Genomic DNA, 22,805 nt, shown 5'->3' on the forward strand with positions numbered 1-22,805 from the left:
TAAAATAGAGAACGTATTTTCAGAGATAGCATTTTTCCCCAAATTACGGTTATTCTGGGGAGGTCACCAACAGAGAATTAAATATTTGTGTGAATTCCAAATGGAAAGGAGACACAAAAAAATCAGTGCTTTTCCAGGTCATAAAAACCATAAGGCAAATAAAATTAGAGTTTGTAAAGACTGCATTGAACTATTTAGTCTATGCTTTTAAAAGAGAAATCACTGATCACCTCTCAGCATATTGGGACTCGCTCGTAGCTGGCAGTGACAGGTAAGCAGCTAAAATCCAGCTGACGCCAGTGGCTGCTGCCCTGCCAGCTGGCAGGCTTCGCCAGCTGCCTGCCGCTCCTCCAGACTGTGAATGGAACGTGGTAATGGATGCAGCATCTTCTGGCTCGGTGACAAAACTGTGACTGCTGGTGCTAATTCATTTAATTCACTGATCCATAACACTATTTGCTCTATGTGGTTTTCCCCAACTTTTTTTTAGTGTTATTAAGTTAGCTGATTTGCTGTACACAAGTGTTCCTACTACATCTTCCAAATATTCATCGTCTAATTTAAAAGTGAAGACATAATGAAGCTTGAATACATTCATAAATTATTATGTCATTCCCATTAAAAGGTGTTTCTCTAATGCAGCCAGAAATGTATTTCATTAAATATTATAAGACAGACTTCACTGTTTTGTCTAACTGTACTGTCTACATTCTGTCCAGGACACTTACTGGTGCTGAAATCTGAACAGATTCAGTTTACTTTAGTGATTAAAAGCTAAATCCTTCCTCCTGCTGGTGCATGGATTCTTTCCATAATATTTAAATTTATTGAGAGAAACCATAAGCTAAAAAGCTGTCCTGCATATCACAGTGTTTCCCTCCATACCCACTCATTAATTTTTATGGTGAAGTCAACAGCCTGGACCCATACGTAGTCTGCTGAAACCCTGTTCAAACAGGGGAAGAATATCCTGGACAAGACATAAGTAAGTACAGCCTTCCAGCCATTCTACATAAACACCCCAAGAATTACCAATCAAATTGCAGAAGCGTAAGACTAGACTTTCTCTCTTCTATTCCTACTCAAAGGAGAGCCAAGTTTAACTGTTTTTTATTTAACATGGATGAACCATAGTTTTCTATTTTTAAAAATATTAAAAAATATTTTAGGAGACATGTAATTCTATTTGTAATTCTACTGAATGAAAAAACCCCCCTTTTTTTTAGCCTTTTGCTACAGGACAAGCAAATGGCAATTTCTCAGCATAAAACGGCAGGTAAGAAATGGGCTAGTAAGAAACTTATTTCAGTATCTTTATGCCTATCAAAACTGTAAAAACAGAACAAAGCCACAAAGTAGATATTTACCCGTTATGGATACTTTCCATATCCTACAAGACTGCTGAGCTTTGTGGTAAACAAAGAAATGCCATATTCATTCCTCTCAGTATAGCACAAAAATTAAAAAGAAAGTGAGAGTGTTTCGGAAGAGCATGCTCTAGCATTTTACTACTTTTAATCAAGTTTGAACACTGTTTATTATCTAAAGCAGACAGCTGAAGACAGTCATTGTGTTTCAACCCTGCAAAGCTTCCAACATTTTCTGCAATATCTGTCCTTTTTGCAGAAACACAAAATTCATTAATTGTAATTCCTCGTTTGGTTAGATGGACAAAAAACTTGCTGACAGACATATCCCTTTCAGTTAAAAAAATGCAATTCACTCAAAATATTGACACTCTTCTTAAATGAGAACATGTGTTAATAATTATGTGACGTCTGTTAGAGATAATAGACAACAGAAAAGCCATTATCTTTAATGTCCTCCCACGTCTTTGAAATGATAATCATTGCACTAAAGGGCCAAAAATGATTGATGGACTTTCATTTGGAGCATACACCTGACACAAATTACTTGACATTTACTCTTTTTTTTCCCCTGTAAGATGAAGACAGAGTGGCATCACAAATATCCAACTACTCTGTTTCTTGAAAAAGTATAGAAAATAATTGAATTTTTGAGGGCAAGTTATTAATGAGTGCTCGAATATATTGGAAAAATCAGTGTAACTTTGAAATATGTGTAAGTCCAGCAACGGAGCTACAGAATGCATATGGAATAAATCACAGCAAAGGAATGTTTTTTTGTAAATTACCTCTTTTTCAGGCTTACAGGGTATCATAGCTTAATACATAATCAATTGTGGTTTTTATTTCATTCCAAAATAAATGTCCTAATTCTGATTTTCTTCTATTTGGTACTACAAGAACAAATTTTGGTTCTGCAAATTTAAGATGAAATGGAGAACCTATGTCTTGAAAACAATTACATCTGCCTATCAGCTTAAAAATTTGCATGGATGTGTACGGACAAGAAATGTTAAGAATGAATGAAAGCAAAATTGATCGCATGCAAAACTTCAGTCCTTCATCTGACATGAAAACAGCTATAGAAGACTTTTGACTTTCAGAGCTTGAGAAAGATGTTAGATCCTTCAAATTATATTCAAATGTATTGCAAGATGAGTTCTTTCAAAACCACACGATGGGTTTGGGGTGGCTTTTGTTTGTTTGTTTTTGGTTTGTGTTGGGTTTTTTGTTGGGTTTAGGTTTGTTTTTTGGTTTATTGTTGTGGTATTTTTTTTCTTCAGAAAAATAGGTTAGAGTTTTAATATGCTAATTATTTTCTGTTTTTGTTGTTTTCATAAACAGCTATGGACCTTAATGGTACTGTGCTGAATTTACTTACACTTGAACACTTTTGTGACCTAAAACTTTCTAGCTGAAGTCCATGTACAATTTCACAAATATAACTTACAATTTTTTTTAAAGAAACTATACATTCCCAGACAAATGCTTTAATGTGAGTGTTGGTGGATAATACAACAGGTGCAGAAATCATATGTTGAGAATGCTACAACTGATACCTTAAAACCAGGATTTTAAAATAGGAGTCACATACAAAAGGCATTTAAACTCTAAATGTCCAATAGAATCAATATGTAAATTTAAGTTACGTACTAAGATATCCTGGTGGATACAGCCTTTTTTCTTCTTGATTTCCAAGAAGCTGTAACTTCTAAGCAATTTCGAAAATCGGATGAACTATGCGCATTTGAAAAAAGCTTAACTAAAAACCATAACACTTTACATGGCAGAAATACTTTTAGATCTAATGTATGTTGCCAAGCTGCATCATATCAGTAACTCATGTATTTATGTTAAGGTAACTGAGCCAGCCAAAACCAGAGAGAAATTTATGTGATTCATATTCAGGTGCTAATGAACTTCTTTATTTTCCTCTCTTAACTTCAACTTTGCTTGCTGCAAATTCAACCATTTCAAAACTATCCTAGGAAATAAATCCCACTGCTTCTATACACTATTTATCCATCTCTGGGAAAGGCAGGATGCAAGCAATAGTCTCTTTTCAATTTCATAGATATCACATCCAAAACCTCACTGTATTGTATTACCTTGTATAAGATCATAATGTTTAGTCCTACACTTCAAAAGCATTCTTATGAGAAAAGAATTACATTTATTAATTCTTAAATATATTGCACACTATTTTGCTCTCATATTGGGGCATAACTAATATATTCATCTAGATAGTAAATTCTTGCCATCCAGAAAAGGCAAATTCTACTCCCACGACATAACAACTAAAAACCAAGAATACTTATTTTTATCATTATCTACATAATACTGTAGAACTTTTCTTTACAAGATTTCATATATGCAGAGCAGATAAAGGGTTTCCTGAAATATTTTAGAGGATGTTGAGTCTGGAAAAAAAAAGAGGCTCTTCCAAAGCAGCTAAATTTTCCAAAGGAGTACATGATCGAAGAAGCATGAGCAGCCACATACTTTTCAGAGCTTCTAAGCCCAGATAAGCATCGCCATAACAAATTTCAAGAATATATGAGAGTATTGGAAAGGTACATCTGACTTTCATTTAAACTATATTATTTTTACATTGTATTACTATCAAGTGAATGCACTTTATTTTTTCCAAAATAAGTGAATATACGTCTAAAACTAAATATAATCACCCTCTCTACAGTCTTTTAAGAAGTTATATTACCATTGCTGATGAAAGGTTCTTAACTTCCTTTTTTTCCTCACATGCTTGTTAGAATACACTATTTTTTCATAACCAGATTTCAGGATGATAGCCTCTAGTAACTAGTGTAACTCAATTAATAAGCCATTTTCTGGCAGGCACAAAAGCAAAGAGTTTGGAAATCATGAAAACACTTCCACTCTGGAAAAAAGGGATAGCCAGCTGTTTCCATCCATAGTCCTATATACAATGGTCAGAAAGTGGACTTCATGCATTTTTATTGAGTTACAGAATCATGATGTTGGAATGACACTCAAAATGTCATACAAAGCATTTCTGCACTTCAAGACCTTAGCAACTATATGTGCATCATTCTAAACAAATTTTCTTAAAGATCTCCCAATACAGAAACACAATTTCCCTAGCCAAAATTGTTCTGCATTCCTTTGTTACCCTCACTTTAAAAAGCTTTTCATAATTTTTCTTTGTAGCAGCTGCGTGCACTTGATGACACTTACTGTGTGTCCCAACCAACCTTCTCTTTTCTAGACTAAACAATCATAATAATTCAACTATTTTCTCAGACATTACTTTTACACTTTTCATCATTGTCACTCCTCTTGACTCTTTACAGCTAGTAAATATTTTTAATGAAGGCCTGCAGCGCCTAAATCTAGATGCAGTTCTCCACTGAGACATGGCTGAGTAGATAGTCTTGCAAGCCATACTTCTATTGATCTATCATTTTTGTTTTCTCTTTTTAGTAGTACCTCCATTTGACAATTCACATTCCTCTCATGAGCCATTATAATCCCAAGATCCTTTCTGATAAACTATTACCTAGTCAGTTAGCCAGTTGTACTCCATCTTGGTTTTAGGTAGCTGAATATTCTTATCTGTATTCACATTGTGGTTAACTGTATTAGCGTTGTGTTTATCCCTATATTTCAGACTGTATCTTTGATATGTGACAGCTTTCTAACGGGTTTACTCCAGTACATTTGAAGCCTCTTGCAACTAGGTGGTGGCTGCAGAGTTAATATTCCATTATTGAGGCCATAAATGAAAATACTGAGGTAACTAGACCCGTCATAGATGCCCACAGAATCCCCAATGTATTCTCCTATTTTGACACTGACTATATGTATGAGTATAAATATATTCTATATCATAAATATTTATTTTATAAATTACATATTATATTGTAAGTACATTTTGAGTAAATATATATATATATGAATATGAATACATACTCAGAAGTTTCTCTTCTGAGCACAACCTGCCAAATGATACTGGAAAACAGACCATCTGTTCCATTTATGTAAGAGAGGATTTAGATATTTCTGGCTGAAAATGGTAGATGTCTATCAGCTGTAAGCAACAAAAGCACAGCATACAGTGAGTATTTTAATTTGTGTTGCCATAAGGTATCTACTTTGTGGGCAAATGGGTAAGAATTTCTATAGACTTAATGTGATGTTTTCCACAGAAGTATTCATTTCACAGACTAAGCATACAGATCGTTCTAACAGGTTTCACAAAAACAATAATTCTGAGAATAAATTTAATAATATTATTTTATTTGGAACTGCAAGTGAAATGTAAATAGATGGTAAAGGAGTCATAATTCAACAGACCACTGATTGTTAAAGTCTCCTTAGTTTTATAAAGAAGACCCAGTTAAACGAGAAACCATTCCTCTCTAATTTGAAAGGCAGAATCTTACTTCCAGTCTCACAAAGAACATGACTTTGTGGCACTGATGTAATTCTCATTCAAGGAGAGAAGTATTAAGTAATCACATTTTAATAAGCAATCCTGCACCACCTATTAGTCTGCCATTTCTCTAAATACCAGGCAGGCCAAACTTAGTTTGTACAAGATGGTATGAAATAAGACAAAGTTTGTGCAGAGGAGAAGCGATTTAGTACAACGAGTAGGTCAGCACTAACAGGTATTATTAAATAAAATAGCTTAGCTATTCCAAACATAAACTACTACTCCAGATTCTATCACTGTACCTATATCTTGATCTGGAAGGCTTTTTTACAGAACACGAGAAAGGAATTTACAAAGAAATACAAAATGACAGAGCATCGGCTAAGAATTATAATACATGGTGAGCCTCATAAGATTCATATGTCTCTCTTAATGTCTGTGGAAAGCATCTTTAACCATTCCATACACTGTGACACTTGTAGCATTCTTAGGACCAGACAGGCACAAATTTCTGTACTGAAGTAAAGAAAAAGATTGTTGTTACAACCCTAGTAGATAGATATAACCATTAGCAAAAGGGCAAGAAAAGCTGAGAGCCGAGAAAAAGCACAAGAAGGCATAAATGAAGCCAGCTGAACTGACAGTTTTATATTAACCTACAGAAGCTTTCCGTTACTACCTACTAGTAAATAATAAACCCTCTTGTAACTAAATAAAATGCTTATGTACTACTGTATCACTTGCAGCCCACCAAGATTGATCTGTTGGAGCCAGCCTGCAGACATCTGGGCTTTCAGAGAGACAAAGAAAAACACAGGACTATCTAAGGGGATCGACTGTCTGTAAAAATATTCAGCTGTCATTTCACAGAGAAAAGTGCAAAGACAGGATATAGAAAAATATAGAATAAGAAAATGCTTCTATACTCAATTCATTTGAATTCTAAAAGCGGACTTATTTTTAATTTTTAAATTGACCAAACGACAGAAAGTTTAATACTGTCGATGATGAGTTTTTGAAATGTTGACAGAAAGCCCTACAATTCCCATGCTTTGTAACACCTTGATCATAATCCCATGAGTTTTACCAAATCAAGGACATAGTAACAGATATAACACTTACTTTACCTCTTATAGAATTTATTTTTGAATTTTCATACAGTACTTTAAAGGAAATTTTCTCATTTCATTAATTTCAGTAAATATATCCCTAATCTTAAAACAATAAGTTCACATTTGATAACAAAATAAAATAACCCAAATACTGACATAAATAAAGAAGATATCTTTGTAAGAAAATACACTGGTTTCTGATAAGAAATAGTACTTATCATTGTATCAGTATTTCCTATATTATATAGAGTGACTATTATCCAATTTGATTTTAGATGAAGAGAGATGATTTTAAAAATGTGCTGCTGTAGGAAATAAGTTAGTTTACAAAACAGCACGGAAAACTAATAATAAAGCAATTTCATCTTTCAGAATACAGGTCTAATTCTCTACCCAGTTTGCTGTCATACACTTGGAAAAATAGATATATTCACTTAATTGCCAAGAATTTGAAATACAAAGCTATTTGTGCATTTATTTTATCTATTAAAGTTACATAGTTTACGTTCTTCTTCAAAGTTCTCTAGAAACCTGCGTTTCTTATTAAATAGCTGTTTCTGAAAGAGGTAAACTAATGGAATGTAAAAATAAATTTTACAAAGAGGACATCAGAAATGTGAACTAACGGGATTTACAGATACAGCTCAGTACTACATGCCATATGCAGTTGAAACATTTGTCAAGTAAAACATGTCAAAATATTTTTCACAGAGATGTTCATGTCCAACTTCAATCTAACTGTAACAATTAATAATTTTTTTAGGGCATATTTACAAATATCAGCATGCCCTCATCCTGGCCTAATTTTTCACTTTTTACGTCGCATGAGTTTGAATTTTATAAATTCTATAACCTTATTTACACTTCTGATACACCATTGCGCTATGATATAATACAGGAAGTTTACGATCAAAGACGTTTTGAAAGATCTGATTGCACTGATACGTATAAATGTATGTGTATTTGCCATTATATGTATTATAATGTTGAAAAAGGTAGATCACGTAGCTCACATACAAAGTGCCCTCTTGTGGTTCCAAGCAGGTAAACTCGAACAGATTTACGACATAGTAAAGGGTTTTGGCATTCCTTATTCAAACCGTCTAATGGTCCTGTCTTGCTTTATACTTCATTTTTCCAATAAAATTAATCTCAATGGAAGGGGGGTTTGCTAGAGTAGCCTTTAATTATAAATCAGTCCAAGGACAGGCATCGCCTGAAATATTGGTACTTTTAGATACATATTAGAACTTTCATTCAGTTTTCCTGTACAATAGTTTTTCTCCCCCACTGAGATGTGGAACTTTCACTTTCAAAGGCAAGAAATCTTCCAAGGTGAATAATAACCTTGCATTCTCAAGCAAAGTTGAATCAGCAATCCACCTATTTTGCTTTAAAATGAGATTTAGAAACCCATCTATTATCTGTTTGTTCAACAATAAGAAAAAAGGGAGTTTTCTTAAAATGTAAAGCTCAACAGTGACCCCAAAAAAGCAAACGCAAATGAACAATAAATACCTTTTTGGCCTTGTTTTTTTTTTCATAAGTCTCTGACAATGGTTTTCTTTTTTCCTGAGTGGTGTCTTTGGAGAATAAATATTCAAACTCAGTAGTGTCAAGTATATCAGGTTCTTCTAGTGATTCCCATAACATTGGCATAGCAGTTTTTCTATAAAGGGAAAGGTAATAATAAAATTTCCAGTAAACATTTATGAAAAACCATAATATATCTATCTAACTATTACAGATGAAAATCCGTAATGGATGTCAAAGAAACATGTACTACTGCTACACATTTTTTTGTACAACAGCCAAATATTACAAACTGCAGCTTGTGCAAATACATCTTGAGAGATTTCTGCCACTTCAACCAGCATTAAGAGTATTTCAACAGCAGCTTTTCTGTGAAATTCCCAGTAATCTATTTAGAGCTATAAAAATAAACAATACGAACAGATAGTGAACAAACTTTATTCAATCACATTTTAAGAGCATTTGGGGTCATTTGAACAGGACTGGATTGACTTCATGTTAGCTGCAGATGTCATATGCTCATATTTATCCATGTTGCAGTTCTGAGAAACTAGGGTAATTATTTGGCCTGTATTTTGGGACACTAACCAGTGTTCTGCTCCATTCAACTACCTGTAAATTTGAAATGTGGATTATCTTTCCTTTTTGTGTGTGTGTATGTTTTTGTTGTTGTTTGTTTATTGTTGTTGTTTTTCCTTTCAAGACCAGATTTAGATTTGAAACACTTTGGAACTTGTTTATCCAATCCTCTAGTTTTATCTGGATTTGGGGAAAATACTATGTAGTGCTGCAATCATGGCACTTGCATTTTGCATGAGCTTTGTTTCAAAATTTCAATGCTTCAGGAAAATATGTGGGACAAAACTCCCGTGTGCTCCATTTGTCTGTCAGTAGAAGGTGGGCTCACTCTTCCAGCAGGTGTCACTAAAAGGCAGTGAAATTATTTGCAATTAAAAAAGTGATGAAAACTCCTATAAAACACAAATGGCTGAGGTCACTAAACATACATTCATTAGATGTAATATGCAACAAAATGCAATACCTACCAATTTAAGGGGAATACATTTTTTTTCAAATTTAGGATTTTTTCTACTTAATACTCAACTTTACGTTTACTGTCATGAATGTTTAAGGAACTCTAATTCTTCCATGAGCATCCGCTGATGCAGCATATTCTGTGCAACAGGACATGCTTACAGCTCCACAGCATCCCTCTCCCTGATATGTGCTGTAGTGTCAGCCACACTGAAGAGTGAAGGATTCTTTCCGGCTCTGTAACAAGAACTTTGAAGTCTTGAAGCTGCTGATCTGAGGAGCAGACCCTTGAAGAAGTTTCCAGTTCTAGTGCAGACCATGAAAATGCTGGACCACTACATCTGGTGACCAGCAGTTCACTAGAAAGCTATGACTTAGACCTTGCATTCAGCAAAAGCTTGATGAACCAGCAATATTTCAGAACAAACATTTTGATTTCAGCGCATCACCAGGAAGAATTACAGTAAGGTTTATTTATGGACCAACTATTTATTCACTATGAAACAATTTTTCTCTAGTAATTTTGGGAAAGTAAAATCAAATACTCAAACTGCCTGCTCCAAAATATTTCATTGCCTCTAATTCTGAATCATTGAAACAATACAACTGATATTTCATTAATTGTTTGTTCCTGTCAAACATTTTCTATAAAATATTAACCTTACAATGCTTTATTATACTTGAATGATGAGTCTTTCTCATCAAAATAAATTCAGACAAAAAGCTGTAAACTAAAACCTCATATTTAAATACATTTAAATTCGGATATTTACCTTAACAGTCTTTAAATATAATCCTAAAAATAACTTATAATAAGAGATTAAGAACAACCATAAGTAATTTGTCATATTTAAATATAGTTACTTATAATAATTTAACAAGTAATCTATAATAAATTACAAGTAATCTATAATAAATCACCTGTAATACAATAATTTATAATATAGAATAATATATAATAACATCATATAATACAGTTACAGGATATTATGACTATAAGTCATATGTAATAATGTAATTTATTAAAATGTTCAAAATAAGCTTAGCATCTTTGCAACTGCACCTGTGCTAAAATAATTTTGAATGCAGGTAATAATGATTTCAATTTTAAGACCTGAAGAATCATGTAATTTCATTACTAAATTGACACAGGACCTGAATCTTATTTCATGATTCTAGCAACTCCTTGTTAAACCAGTCTGTGTCACTTAAGCATCCCCGGAAAAACACGTTTTGAGCCAACCCTCTTAATGGAACTCTATGTTACATTAAAAACCACTTGAAGCAAAGCTAGAATCAGCCAAAATCCAAAAGGGCAGCTAAGCAGCACTGAAACCACATACCAGTGTGGCAGTAGGGTATGCATGCTGGCCCAGACAGTGTAAATGGGAACACTTCTCCTGCCAGCTGAATACATGGATAGCATAAACAGAAGTTGTGGGATCATTTAAAAAAGAATGTCCAAAAATAGTTTATTTATGCCTGTTCAACAAAAGATCCCTTATAAACAAATCAATACATGTTTCACAGTAACTTTAGATTTGCTACAATGGTATATACTATCAGACTACTTTCATCGAATCATAGGATGGTTTGGGTCAGAAAGGACCTCTAAAGATAATCTACTTCTGCTCCCCACTACAGGCAAGGACATCTTAAAGTAGATCAGGTTGCTCGAAATCCCATCCAACCTGACCTTGAAGATCTCCAATGATGAGGCATCTACAACTTCTCTGCACAACTGTTCCAGTGTCTCAAACTTGTAAAAAAAATTCTTCTTTATATGCAGTCAAAATCTACCCTCTTTCAGTTTAAAACCATTGCCCCTTGTCCTGTCACTACAGACCTCAGTAAAAAGTCTGCCTCCATTTTTGTCATAAGCCCCTTTTATATATTGAAAGGCCGCAAAAAGGTCCCTCTCAAGCCTTATTTTCTCCAGGCCAAACAACACAACTCTTTCAGGCAATCCTCACAGGAGATGTGTAAGCCCTCTGATCGTTTTCATGGGCTCCTCTGGTCCTGCTCCAACAGGTCCATGTCTTTCCTGTACTGAGGGCTCCAGTGCTGGATGCAGGGCTCCAGGTGGAGCCTCACCAGAGCAGAGTAGAGGGGCAGAATCACCTCCCTTGACCTGCTGGCCACACTTCTTTTGATGCAGCCCAGGACATGGTTGGCCTTCTGGATTTCAAGCTCACTTTGTCGGCTCATGTCCAATTTTTTGTCCATCAGTTCTTCTCTGCAGGGCTGCTCTCAATCCACTCATCCCCTAGTCTGTATTGATATTGGGAATTGTCCCAGCTCAGGTTTAGGACCTTATAGTTGGCCTTATCGAACTACATGAGGTTTGCATGGGTCCATTCCTCAAGCCTGTCGAGATCTCTCTGGATGGCATCCCTTCTCTGAAGCATATCTAAAGTTTTATCCTAGCACAAAATCAAAATAAAGTGGGTCACTTTTTTACTTTTTATATGTATTTTTTTAAATTATAGAGATCTCTATCTGTACTGAGACTCCTCCATGATGGATGCTTCATGCTACAGGTTCCTGAGCTGCATATATACATATGCTTTACTTTTCCTGCTCTGACATAATTATACGGAGAGGTTGGTTTCCCGTTTAACTGTTTCTAGGAACGGAATAATAGAGGATGACACAACATAGTGCTGTCAAGTGAGTCTGAAGTGACTGGAAAGCAAAAAAGAAACTCTAAGTGCTCATCTGACCAAATTTTAACATCCTAATGCAATTTTAATTAAGATTAAAAACCAAACGAAACAAAAAAACCCCACATACACAATTCCCCAACTTTCTAATCTCTTAGCTACCTTTTTTCTTTGTAGTGCTAAGTCTAGGAACCTGGGATCCACCCTGTTACTAGAGTTTTCCATGGAGTACTTGGATTTTTGGGAAAAAAGTGACAAAATTTCTTTTTGTTATAATGCACGTAACTTTCATTTATGACGTGTATAATTTTAATTTATATTTAATATTTTAAAATAGTTTCTTATGATCTATTTTAGACTTCTAGAACTGATTCAATTTTTTTCTTAAAACATGTAAATTCCATTCTTCTACACTGATTTTGTTATACATTCCTAGACAGTTAACTTTTTGCTATTAAGTCTTCAATAGTATACATACCCTTGTGTCATGGCTTATAAATACCAACTCTAAGTTCAAATAAATATATTTTACCTGCTGCCTTGCAGTTGTATCCGTGTCCAATACAAAGGCTTCATGGGACGGCTAGGTTCAATGGCAGGTTTTCGAGGACCTTGGTTTGAAGATAAAGTGCTGTTAAAAAAGAACCCAGGCCCAGGAGGTGGAGGGGGTGGAGGTAACCCAGATCCGGGCAGTGGAGGAGGAACAGGAGGTCCCAGCCCTGGAAGCGGTGGTGGTGGAGGTGGTGGTGGTGCTTGAAAATTCCTACAACCTTCAGAAAGTGGAGATGGCAGTGGTGGACCAGATCCAAACTGAGAAGTCACTGAAGTTGGACCCATTGGCAAAGGCGGTGGTGGAGGAACTAAACCTGATACTGAAGAATCAGGAAGGGGAGGAGGAGGAGGAGGTGGTGGTAGTGGTGGTGGTGGTGGTGGTGGAGGAGGAGGCAGCATTTGTTTTGGTTGACAAGATAAGACACTTTCTGAAGACTGTACATTGTAATTGTCCTTATTTTCACTTTGAGCGGAAATACTATGTGACAAAGAAGAAATATTGAGCTTTTTGGGTACTATTTGGTTATTTTTCACAGCTCTGTTTTCTTCTTCACTAGGCTTTATGAAAGTTTCTCGGTCAGTCTGGATACATACATTTCGGTATGTCTTTGGTGGGTTGTCATCTTCAGTAGAAACACCAATATCCTTTGTTTTTTCACTTCTTCTGTTTAATTTATTATCGAGTTCATTCTTCAGCTGTGCAATGTTTTCCTCAAGCTGAGCAGTTGATACGGCATGTTCTCCACGAATATGGAATACCCTGAGTTCAAACTGAGACTGCAGAACAACAACAACAAAACCCCTTAGTGCAAAACAAAAAAGCTCTCAGTTTTGGTTTTGTTTTTGTTTTTTTTCTAAAGTGTTTATTTTCTAGTAATTAAAAATCTTCACTTTTAGACTATGTTACTTTAAGCAAACCATGATGACAGAAATACTTCACTTTCCCAGTTCTAAATAGCTTTATTGCAAGCTACTACATAATTGGACAAATATGTATCTTTAAAGAAATGTAAGCAGTGTGTATTTCAACAAAACATATTTTATTAGTAAATATCCAGAACAGCAGTTCAGCATATTCTAACTTGTACCTTGTCTTTAAGAAGACTGACTGTTTTTTAATTGCTGAATGCAATAATTAATAGTTCATTATGGAAAAAAGTAACTTTTTTGAATGGCGTTGTACCTAATGACATGATTTTATTGACTATATCATCTCACAAATATGCCATATATATAGTTAATATGCTAGGGTGTAAGAAATAGATTAAACACAACAGAAGTTGAAATTCCTCCCAGAAAAATATTAAAGAAACAAATTAAAACACTTTCTTAATCTATTAAGAGTGTTCTCATCAATTAAAATCACAGAGATTTAAATTTATCTTTACTATTATATTAAAACTTCATTTCTACTAGATGTATTTTAATCTATAATTCAAGAAAATAAATCTTAGAACCAAGAGGATCAGGATGATTTCACTGAGGTAGAAGGAAATAACAATCTTTCAAGAATATAAGTAAGGAAGAAGAAAACCCTCACTTTCCTACCATATATCAGAAAAAAGAAAAACATTTGGCACAGAAATGTGTCCTTTAAATAATCTAATCCAATACTGCTACTACAGATCACTAAGTCCCTACAAGCTATTTTCTGTTACACCAGCATACTATCAGGCAGCTGGTGTTATCTTGTTTCTTTGCAAGGCAATGACTTCTGTTAGAGCATTTTCCATGGTTCTTTCAGTACAAAGGGAAGCCAAGATTTCAACAAAAGCAGCTAATGAGCTGTGATTTTCCCAAGTTCCTGGAGGAACAGCAACTTACACTTAAATTCTCACATAGTGCTGGTCAGAAGTGGCAACACAGAATCACAGAACGTTAGGGATTGGAAGGGACCTCAAAAGATCATCTAGTCCAATCCCCCTGCCGGAGCAGGAACACCTAGATGAGGCTGCACAGGAAGACATCCTACCACTCCCTACTTATCATTCCAACTTGAGCATCAGGTTAGAGTTAATAGTTTACAGCATTAACTAATATACATCCAAATCATGCATGTGTAGCTCAGTAAGGCAAATACAGTAGTGTAATATACTGTAATTTTATATCATGCAAAGAATCTTGAACAGATGCGCAAACAATGTATGTTATTTCTTACAGCAGCATGATCACCTGGCATTCTAATCAATTTGGTAAGGTAAAGTCCAAAGTAAACAATCTGAAAATACTGAATACAAAATGCTGCTTTCTTGCAAAGATAATCAAACAGATTTGTATTGGAAACAACCCATTTTCTATTAGTTTTACAGAAGAAATAGGACTGATATGTATAACAAATGGAACATTTTTTGCTTGGCTTTTTTTTTCCTTCCCCCCCCTTTTTTTCCTCTACTGTTGTTCTATTGAAGTTTGTTGTCGCTCAGCTTAATTATTAGTTCAGTTCAACTACCACAAGATTTTCTACCATGTGAATTGCTCCAGAGCAATCACCTTTCTTTTTAAACTCAGCGTACTGATCCATAAATGAGGTAATGAAGTTAAGTTTGCCTTAGGGAATTTAGCTATTCTGTTTATCATAGTGCTTTGCCCCTATTGGACATCAAAAACTCCCTGATAGAACAATTTACTTTGAATGTTAAAGATTTTCCCAGCAGTAAATCTGAAGTCACCTCGAAAACACACTGTAAAACAAGCACAGTATTTAAAAAAACCCTACTTATTACATTTAACTGGGCATGAAAGCAATTGTGTTAGTATTATATACCTTTTCAACTGCAGATCTTCAGTCTTTAATTTACAATATAAAATTGGTGGTATAAACTAAAATTATATTTGAGGTGATAGTTTTATGCTTTGTCTTGCTTTTCACATTTTCAAAATTATTTTCTGTTATTAAAAATAATAGAACTATTATCATAAATAGGAATTAAAGCTAAAATTACTAAGCAAAAAATAGAAAAGCAGGCTTAACAAAACTGGGATTTGTATTTGTTTAGATTTCTTCTTCTGATGCATTATTCGTCAAATTTATAGTTAGTATTTTTATTACGAACATATGCCACTACATTTTGTTATAGCAATTGATGATACAGTACATATCCAGGCAAATATTTTCTTTCTTACAATTCATAAAGCAAAGGATAGGAACAATGGAATCTTCTTATACTTTTCGTTGTTATAAACAAATCTAACCTGCTGAAACGGAGTATAATAGAACTATTTCCATCCCACAATTTCAAGTGGGAAACAAATCAATCAAAACTACTTTCATAGTAAGTGCTGTCACCAGAATCCTGAAATATTAAAAATATAACGTGAACACAGAGACATTCTATTGAATAGAGATTAGTGTTAGAAGTACTCATGCATAACCCTTCCCGTTAAAATACTGTTTTCATCTAAATGGGAACCAAAGTTTTTTACCTTGGTATACAATATGCCTACCAAAGCTTACAGTTTTATTTCCAGGTGTCTGTCAGCACTCCTTAAAAATGTTTATGATGGCTACATAACGATACCTGTGGCTGCTGAACCAATTTTTAGCTAAATTCAGATCTATGAGGATTTGAATAGATACAGTTCAAATTATTCAGATGGATAGATACAGTTCAAATTATTCAGTATCTTGTTACTGAATCATGTCAGCAATTATTACTATCATGTTGGCAATGTACTGAGTCTGTTTTCATGGCACATCGTGCACCAGACTCCTGGAGTCTTTGGGGACTGCTGTTAAGATGAACAATGACCAAAGGCTATCATCAGAGTATAATAGTTTGGTCACAGCTATTTTAAGCAGAATGAAATGGGGAAAAAAAATCAGCAGGAAACAAGATGTCTGAGGGAGGGAGAAAGGTGTGGGAAGAAGGCTGGTGGGACAGAAGATATGGGAGGAAGGCTGGACTTAGAACGCCACCCTATGCAGAATGAATGAACATCATTTATAACTGAAGAAGGGTAGAGGATTTGGAAAACTATCAGAGCAAAATGTCTGTCTAAATTTCTGTATATAATGAAAGCAAGACCTTAAGAAGAATAGTTTTGGAGATGTTAATCAGCGTGGTTTAGACATGCAGGATAACAATTTATTTCCGTTGAAAAATGCATATGCCACGCTGCTGACTTGTTCAGGAGCCTGCTGCCTGCTTCTCAACAACGTTCATATAAGAAATTGGGATTGTATATGTAGTGCAAGAAACACATTTTTCTGCTCTCCTGACCATTTAACTTTCTTGCAGCACTAATCCACTGTTTCACAGCGTATACCAAATTAAGAGCTCAGGCCTTGGCAGGTAGAGGATCTCTGGTTTCTCATTGTGTCCATGACTATTGCCAGCCACTCAGTGACATTGTCTAGTTTTTGTTACATTTTCCTCCCTCTACTGTACACACACACATAAAATTGACTCTTATAGCTGCCTATATTTCCATTACGATAGAGATATATTTCTTCCAGATTATGTTACGAATACCAGACTAGAGGCAGGTACCTTTTCATAAAACCTTATTACTAGTTCCTCTTCATGTTGCCGGTTCGACAGAAAATGTAAGTATATAAATAAATGTACTGTAAAAGCCTCGATATGCTGAAATCAGATTTCAATCACAAATTTGAAAGTACCTCCTGGGTATCTTAAGCCTAATTCACACAACAATACGCTACTGAAAAAAATTGTCTTTCCTTGCTACAATCTTTCTTGTTCGTTGCCAATATTAAATATGCAAATAACACTATGCTAGTATTCTGAAGAACACTGTTAGAAATCAGAATTCATAATAATCTTATCAGACAAGGAAGCAGTCTGTAAACACATGCTACACTTCAAAAAAGAGAGCTGCAGTGTACACAGCCACTGAAGGGACGGATCAGTAGTTGGGCAACTCTAGAGGAAAATGATCTGTGAAGGACAGTGTAACACAAATTCATCATGAGTCAACAAGTCCATATTTGAATATATAAATGGAAATGTCATATGCAAAAAAGTAATCCTTGTGCTCTATTCAGCTACTAAAAGCTGTATGTATGTTCAGTTTAAGGAAAATGCTGTCCCTGTGTTCATGATCACTGCTATGGAAATCTGGGGCAGCTCATTCAGTATTAATTTTCTAGGTTCAATCTACATTGCCTTTTGGCTCCACCTCACCCTTAGGGGATAACAGTCCCCCTGTTTCCTTAGTTTCTTTCTGTTTCTGTTGCTGAAGAATATTTCCACTGTATCCTTACATTTACTTTGCAAGAGGTAATTCAGCTTGAGTGCTGTCAACTGTCCTTTCAATCCTATGCTTTTCTGAGCTCTAAAACTAACCTTCCTGGCAGATGTATCCCTTTTTCCGTTCTTCCCTAGGCTTTCTGCTTTCACCCAATATCCATTTTGAAGAGGTTGAATAAATAATATCAGTTCTGTCTGTCCCTTTCCCTGCTAAGCCTTATTTTGCTTCCAATTTTGCCTTTGCTTGGAACACAGGTTTCAGAGCTTCTGCACCTCTGATTCTGACTAAACAAGGTCTGTGCATATTTGCTATTCAAGCCTCACCAGTACAGCGGTACTCACAAACCAGTGTCTCTAATCTCTCAAGGTTTGCCTAGTATCTGCCATTGGAACAGACATGATCTGTTTCCCTTGAGTAAAATCACTTCACTAGAGCAAATGATCACAGCTGACTCTCAGTTCCCTAAAACACGGACACTTATATATAAGCTTAAAATAACTCCTTCTAAAAATATAGTGCTGTTAATGGGTAAAATAAAAGCCATCCTTAAAAAAAAAAAAAACAAAACCACCCCTTTTAAAAGTTACATGATATTGATATGATACAAGATGATTATGCAAATATTCAAAATATTGACACACTGTAGCCTGGAAAATAAGAGTTTTTGCAATGTCTTCCTGATGTCTTCCTGTCTTTTCCCCTTACACCCAGCCCTCTGCCCTGTGATTCCTGTGACTTTATTTCTGCACCTGCTAAGTGACTTGACACAACACAGAGAAAAAAGGCAAGTTATATTTTCTGAAATAACGTCAACAGCTCAGCCTTGGTCCCATGAGACTCAGGAACATATGAAGCATACGTTCAAAGGAAGAAAAAGCACCAAAACCAAATGTAATTAATCACAAAATAAAAAGACTAAATCTTCTAATTCAGAATGTAACCTACGGATTGTCTAAATGTTTTTGAAATGATAACATGCATTGACAGAGACAAGTCATAACACCAATGTGACAGCTTTTCTCCATGCTCTGATAGGTGACAGCAAGATTACAGTCTCATTTAATATAGTTAATACAGTCAATTAGAGTCTATATAGTCAATTAAATGCAATCAACTCAAGTACATTTGTTGTGTTACTGTTTTATATAATGTGATTTTATATAGAAAAGACATTCTAACCATGACTTAGAATTGCTCTGATATGAAAAGTTTTAGAACAATTTGTATACATGAATATGAGGAAACTGTAAATCTCTACAGCAATCTACATTCAAAAATCAGTTGCTGGCTTGTTATTAGTCAACACTTATTTGCACCATAAATGTTGTAAAAAATCCTGAGAAATGTACCAGTAAGACACACAAAAAAGTTCTCTAAAACACCGTTTAGAGCAAGCAATATGTAGAGCTTTTGCTTTGAAACTAGCACATTAATGTTTCACTGTTAATGAAAAATATTTTTTCACTAGTGTTTACAGTGCAATTGTACTCTGAAAAGCAACTGTGTAAAAATGGCACGTCTTTAATGAACAAAGCACTTCTATGTATATCAGAGACAGACCTCTTCTTTAACTGAGAAACACACACTTTTACTGGTTTTTACTCTAATTAGCCTGGAAAAAACAACATACTAGAGAGAAAGTGAGCTTGATTTTATTCCCTTCTCTGACTTTATACACTGATCGTTACATCTAATTAGTTACTTATGCCCAGCCATGAAAATGAAAAAAATGGGAACAAAGAAGACACGAAGTATATAAGGATATGTTTTCTGGAAGCACGAATGCTGGGCGGGGGAGGGGGGGATGGGGGAGGGGAAGGGGATTTAAAAAAAAATTGAAAAAATATTTTTATAGACTTCACAGCTTTTTTAAATTTTTTTTCTTAATGGTGTTTTGGTCATCAAAGTATTGTGCATAGAAAGAGAGGAAAAACACATTTCTCACAGAAGACAGCCTCTGATTTTTTGTTTTTGTTCATTCTAAGTAATTTCATCTTCAGTTTTTGGAAGAGCTCACACTTTTTATTCTCGTATTGTGTTGACAAAGAAAAAAAAGTCCTTTATTGTTAAATCTCTGCCCTTGAAAAAACATACATTTGTTTTAAATTTTAACAACAATTAGAGATTTAGCAAAGGATTTCTCAATGAAAAAAAATTAAACCTATTCCAATTTACATAAAAATCAAAATTCCTCTCTAACAAGCATAATAATTTACATATGGTGTATCACCATTTTCAAGGGTAAACAGTATGGATTATTCTTGCACTTCACAGTAAGAAAATTAAGCTAAATGATTGACATTCTCAAACATTTCCAGAACCTTAAGTATTTGTATAGGCTATGTATACAGACACCAATTCTCTTTCTAATTTAAAGATATTAAATACATAGTTTTATAGAGGAAATGGAGCAAAACTAGTTGGGAGGAAAACTGACCATAGTGGCTGTACTGAACATTGTTTTTATATATATTTTTTAATATTTAGTTATTTAACAATTATTGGCATTTGGGTAGTTGAGAAAGAAATACAGCCTTATAGCCAGTAATTTTGGAACCAGTAATTTTGGGTATTGGTATACTCAGTTACACTATAAAATATATTTTTTTAATAATATCACATGCAAGATTACTTATATATGGGACTACAGATGACTTAAAATTCACATCACATTTTAAGCACTAATTCACTTTCACTTTTGATACTTTAAATATTTACTGTAAAAATATATATCATGTTTGATGTGTTATAAAATACAACTTCTGATTTAACAACACCTGCAATTACTTGTGATTGATTTGTGATTCTTTTAACAATTATAATTCCTACAAAGATATATTATGAAGAGGTCCTCAATCTCAGGTTACTACATTTAAGCAAACCTATAAATAGATACCAAGCACATAGCCATTTGATTAAACATTAAAAAAATTAAGATATTATTCTTCTAACAACTAAGTTGCACAGTTATTCAACACCGTAATTAAATTGCATTTTGACGTGACAAATATAATTAAACATCCAAAAACCTAGCAGATCTTTAATAGTATAACTATTTAAAATAGAATAGTAAAAATGTCTGTTTATGAAAAGGAAACCTAGACGATCAAGTTGTATATCCTGTATTAAGAATTGTAATAATTAAGTATTTGAGTATATCAGTTACAGATTTAGAATGGCTCAGAATACATCCACCATAATAACTTCCTTCCTTACTTAATATTTTATAGCCATACTTAGCAGATGGATTACTACATTTAAACAATGCATATTCATATAATGAGTGAAGTTGTTAAAAGCTCTGTTTCATTATAAAATGCATATTACTGTGAGCTTACAGAAGTTGTTACAGAAACTGTAACAGAAGACAGAAAACTTGAAGCAGGTAATATGTCCAGCCTTTATAAGACTCGTATTTATACTATCTGAAGATCTAACTAATATAAAAAAGGACTGTCAGTATAGCTGCACAAGTCATGTGAATTATCTACCAGAAAGAACAAAGCAATGTCATCGATCTGGAATTTTGAATTCACTCATGAATTTCTCCTTCCCATGACACCAATTCAGAGGGATACAAATGAAAATAAAACCTTGTATTTGTAAACTGTTATAAAGGGAAGGAGATGGTAACGGAGTTTTACTACTTCTTCCCTCTCTCACCTTTTTGATTGTTCTGAAATAACTGGTATGATACACTTCCTTTCATCTTTTTCCTTGTCCTGTTTGAAAGAAACACCATCTAACCAAGATCATCTTCAAAAAACCAAACAGGTAAATGAACAACTGAATGAATGTATGAGAAAGTACTACGCTCAATAAAAGCAGGTGTTTAAAGACAACCTAAGCAAAAATGATTTTTGAGAAACGAACTATGTTTCATACTCTGGTGTTATTTCTGTTATTTCCTTATTCTTTGTTAGAAAAACTTCAAAACCAGCAAACAGCATTTCTCAGAATACAGAAAATCCATGAGAAACTGAAGGTATTAACATAATAATAACCCATCTCCACCACAAAAACTTTCAAATCAAATATGGCATTTTTATAGTGAGTATTTAAATTAACATATTCTTACATTTTCTTGCATGTTTATATGTTTCTAATATTCTTCCAATTCTTTGTTCCAGTTTCAGTCAAAACTATTCTTCATGTAGCCAGTAACATGCTCTTCATGCCACTTCACAATTAGTTTGCAGTTATAACACATTTTGAGTACTTCTTTTCTAGAGACTCAGTTCTGCATACAAAACTAAGAAACATTTATTAACATCTTCAGCTACTCTTCACTCTCCTCCCTCTTTATAGTTGACAGTTGTATTGCCCCTTTGCTTTGCTTCTTGAATTCATTTCCCAGCGATCCCCAGTGTTTGTTTTCTCTTCTTCTTGCCTATTTCATCTTCTATGCACATTCAACCCTATACTACACAGGAAATGTGTCACTGTAATTACTATATTAATTTATAGGCTTGCTATCACCCTTCACTTTAATTTTATTACTATAAAATTATTCTCCTAAGTTAAATCCCATTTTTTAACAATTCGATTATTTATATATGTTTTCTGTCTTGTGTTCCTCCTCCTCACCATTTTCCAGGACCCAGAATCAATAACAGCCAAACTACCATCCTTCCAATTGCAAAGCCTGTCTGCTTGTCTCCCAACAAGGAGTGCCTGTCAGAAGATTTGCAAGTGTTTGGCCAGTGCATTTACACATATTGAGACTAGTGGATCTATAAAGACAATAAATAAGAAATGGCTGGGTTTCGTTTGTTTGTTTTCTTTTTTGTTTTTGTTTGTTTGGTTTTTTGGTTGGGGTTTTTGGTTTTGTTTGTGTTTTTGTTTATTTGGTTTGGTTTTTGTTTTGTATTAAAATATATGTAACCTAAGGGTTTGGGGTGTTTGCCTGTTTTTT

General features: G+C 34.3%; 1 protein-coding gene across 1 annotated transcript in view; it reads right to left on the reverse strand.

Annotated features, from left to right (window-relative positions):
* Positions 1-22,805, reverse strand: part of FMN1 (formin 1) — a 137,870-nt gene that overhangs the window by 75,113 nt on the left and 39,952 nt on the right. The window contains exons 4-5 of the mRNA XM_065636384.1: positions 12,660-13,456; positions 8,415-8,565 (exon numbers count right to left, since the gene is read on the reverse strand). Of these exons, the coding sequence (XP_065492456.1) occupies positions 8,415-8,565; positions 12,660-13,456 (948 nt within the window). The remainder of the gene's footprint in view (positions 1-8,414; positions 8,566-12,659; positions 13,457-22,805) is intronic.

The sequence above is a fragment of the Caloenas nicobarica genome, chromosome 5 (genome assembly GCF_036013445.1).
Source record: "Caloenas nicobarica isolate bCalNic1 chromosome 5, bCalNic1.hap1, whole genome shotgun sequence".
Lineage (NCBI taxonomy): Eukaryota > Metazoa > Chordata > Aves > Columbiformes > Columbidae > Caloenas > Caloenas nicobarica.